The 2,428-nt window shown below is 45.3% G+C and overlaps 1 protein-coding gene across 1 annotated transcript; it reads left to right on the top strand.

Annotated features, from left to right (window-relative positions):
• On the top strand, nucleotides 1-759 carry LOC129839013 (L-rhamnose-binding lectin CSL3-like). Its single transcript, XM_055906281.1, has one exon. The coding sequence runs from the start codon at nucleotides 34-36 to the stop codon at nucleotides 685-687; it is 654 nt and encodes a 217-aa protein (XP_055762256.1). The 5' UTR covers nucleotides 1-33; the 3' UTR covers nucleotides 688-759.
• Nucleotides 760-2,428: the final 1,669 nt, after the last annotated feature.

Genomic DNA, 2,428 nt, shown 5'->3' with positions numbered 1-2,428 from the left:
TTCTCTGTTACCACCACTCCTGTACCTGGCATCATGCGCATGTTCAGACTGACGGTGGTCACATTGCTGGCTGCAGCTTGCTGTACACTAACGGATGGAGCAATCAGCATCACGTGCGAAGGCTCTGATGCTTTACTGCAATGTGATGGAGGTAAGATTCAAATCAAGCGTGCCAACTATGGTCGTCGTCAACACGATACGTGTTCCATTGGGCGCCCCGATAACCAACTCACCGACACCAACTGCCTCAGCCAATCCACCACCAGCAAGATGGCAGAAAGATGCGGTGGGACGAGCGAGTGTGTTGTGCCGGCATCCAATTTTGTTTTTGGAGACCCCTGTGTCGGGACTTACAAGTACCTGGACATCAAATACTCCTGTGTCCAACAGCAAGAAACAATAAGCAGCATCATATGTGAAGGCTCTGATTCTCAACTACTATGTGATCGGGGTGAGATCCATATTCAGCGTGCCAACTATGGTCGTCGTCAACACGATGTGTGTTCCATTGGGCGCCCACATAAACAACTCAAAAACACCAACTGCCTCAGCCCATCCACCACCAGCACAATGGCAGAAAGGTGTGACGGAGAGCTCCAGTGTATCGTCAAGGTATCCAACTCCGTGTTCGGCGACCCCTGTGTCGGAACCTATAAGTACTTGGATGTGGCTTACACCTGTTACTGAATGATATCTTCCTGGGGAACCTGAAGATGTACAAGTCTTCTGGGATATCTTCATCAGGTCGTGCTGTTTTCAACCAAATTAACTTCAATGACCATCTCTACTGTAAGTCGCTCTGGATAAGAGCGTCTGCTAAATGACTAAAATGTAAATGTAAAATTTCACTACACTCGCATTAACATCTGCTAACCATGTGTATGTGACAAATAAAATTTGATTTGATTTGCTACAGAAGATCCGTTCATTAGAGTTAACTGCACCTCAGATTTCAGCCCAAATAAATGCTTCACAGAGTTTAAGTAACAGACACATCTCAACATCAACTGTTCAGAGACTACATGAATCAGGTCTTCATGGTTGAATTGCTGTATTCAAAAACACTGTTTACAAAAGCTTTATTAAAGAACAAGAAAACCAGCACACTGTTTACTAAAGCTTTGTTAAAGAACAAGAAGGCCCACACACTGTTTACAAAAAAATGGCTTTTCTTTCAAAAACAAGGACATTTCTAAGTGACCCCAAACTTTTGAACGGTAGCATACATCTACATGATGTATTGTTACACCATGAAGGAGCAGTATAGACCTAGTCTGTTCATTATATACATCTACATGATGTTTTGTTACACCATGTAGGAGCAGTACAGACCTAGTCTGTTCATTATATACATCTACATGATGTTTTGTTACACCATGTAGGAGCAGTATAGACATACAGTAGCTAGCTGCTAATTTAGATGTAGTATAACTTAATGAAACTGCCTTAAATATGCTGTGGTAAACATTTTTATTTGCACTAATCAATCAACACATTCCTGTCTTTGTATGTCTCAATATAATAGTATTATTTAATTAAATTTAAATTTAAATAAAATTTCTTTACATAGTTGAATGTGCTGACAACAAAATCACACAAAAATTATCAATGGAAATCAAATTTATCAACCCATGGAGGTCTGGATTTGGAGTCACACTCAAAATTAAAGTGGAAAACCATACTACAGGCTGATCCAACTTTGATGTAATGTCAGGTCTGGGGATTCAGGTCGGTCCATAGCATCAATGCCTTCCTCTTGCAGGAACTGCTGACACACTCCAGCCACATGAGGTCTAGCATTGTCTTGCATTAGCAGGAACCCAGGGCCAACCGCACCAGCATATGGTCTCACAAGGGGTCTGAGGATCTCATCTCGGTAACTAATGGCAGTCAGGCTACCTCTGGCGAGCCCATAGAGGGCTGTGCGGCCCCCCAAAGAAATGCCACCCCACACCATGACTGACCCACCGCCAAACCGGTCATGCTGGAGGATGTTGCAGGCAGCAGAACGTTCTCCACGGCGTCTCCAGACTCTGTCACGTCTGTCACATGTGCTCAGTGTGAACCTGCTTTCATCTGTGAAGAGCACAGGGCGCCAGTGGCGAATTTGCCAATCTTGGTGTTCTCTGGCAAATGCCAAACGTTCTGCACGGTGTTGGGCTGTAAGCACAACCCCCACCTGTGGATGTCGGGCCCTCATACCACCCTCATGGAGTCTGTTTCTGACCGTTTGAGCAGACACATGCACATTTGTGGCCTGCTGGAGGTCATTTTGCAGGGCTCTGGCAGTGCTCCTTCTGCTCCTTCTTGCACAAAGGCGGAGGTAGTGGTCCTGCTGCTGGGTTGTTGCCCTCCTACGGCCTCCACGTGTCCTGATGTACTGGCCTGTCTCCTGGTAGCGCCTCCATGCTCTGGACACTACGCTGAC

The sequence above is a fragment of the Salvelinus fontinalis genome, chromosome 40 (genome assembly GCF_029448725.1).
Source record: "Salvelinus fontinalis isolate EN_2023a chromosome 40, ASM2944872v1, whole genome shotgun sequence".
Taxonomy (NCBI): Eukaryota; Metazoa; Chordata; class Actinopteri; order Salmoniformes; family Salmonidae; genus Salvelinus; species Salvelinus fontinalis.
Note: the sequence above shows the minus strand (reverse complement) of the source record. Positions and strands in the feature narration are given on the sequence as shown.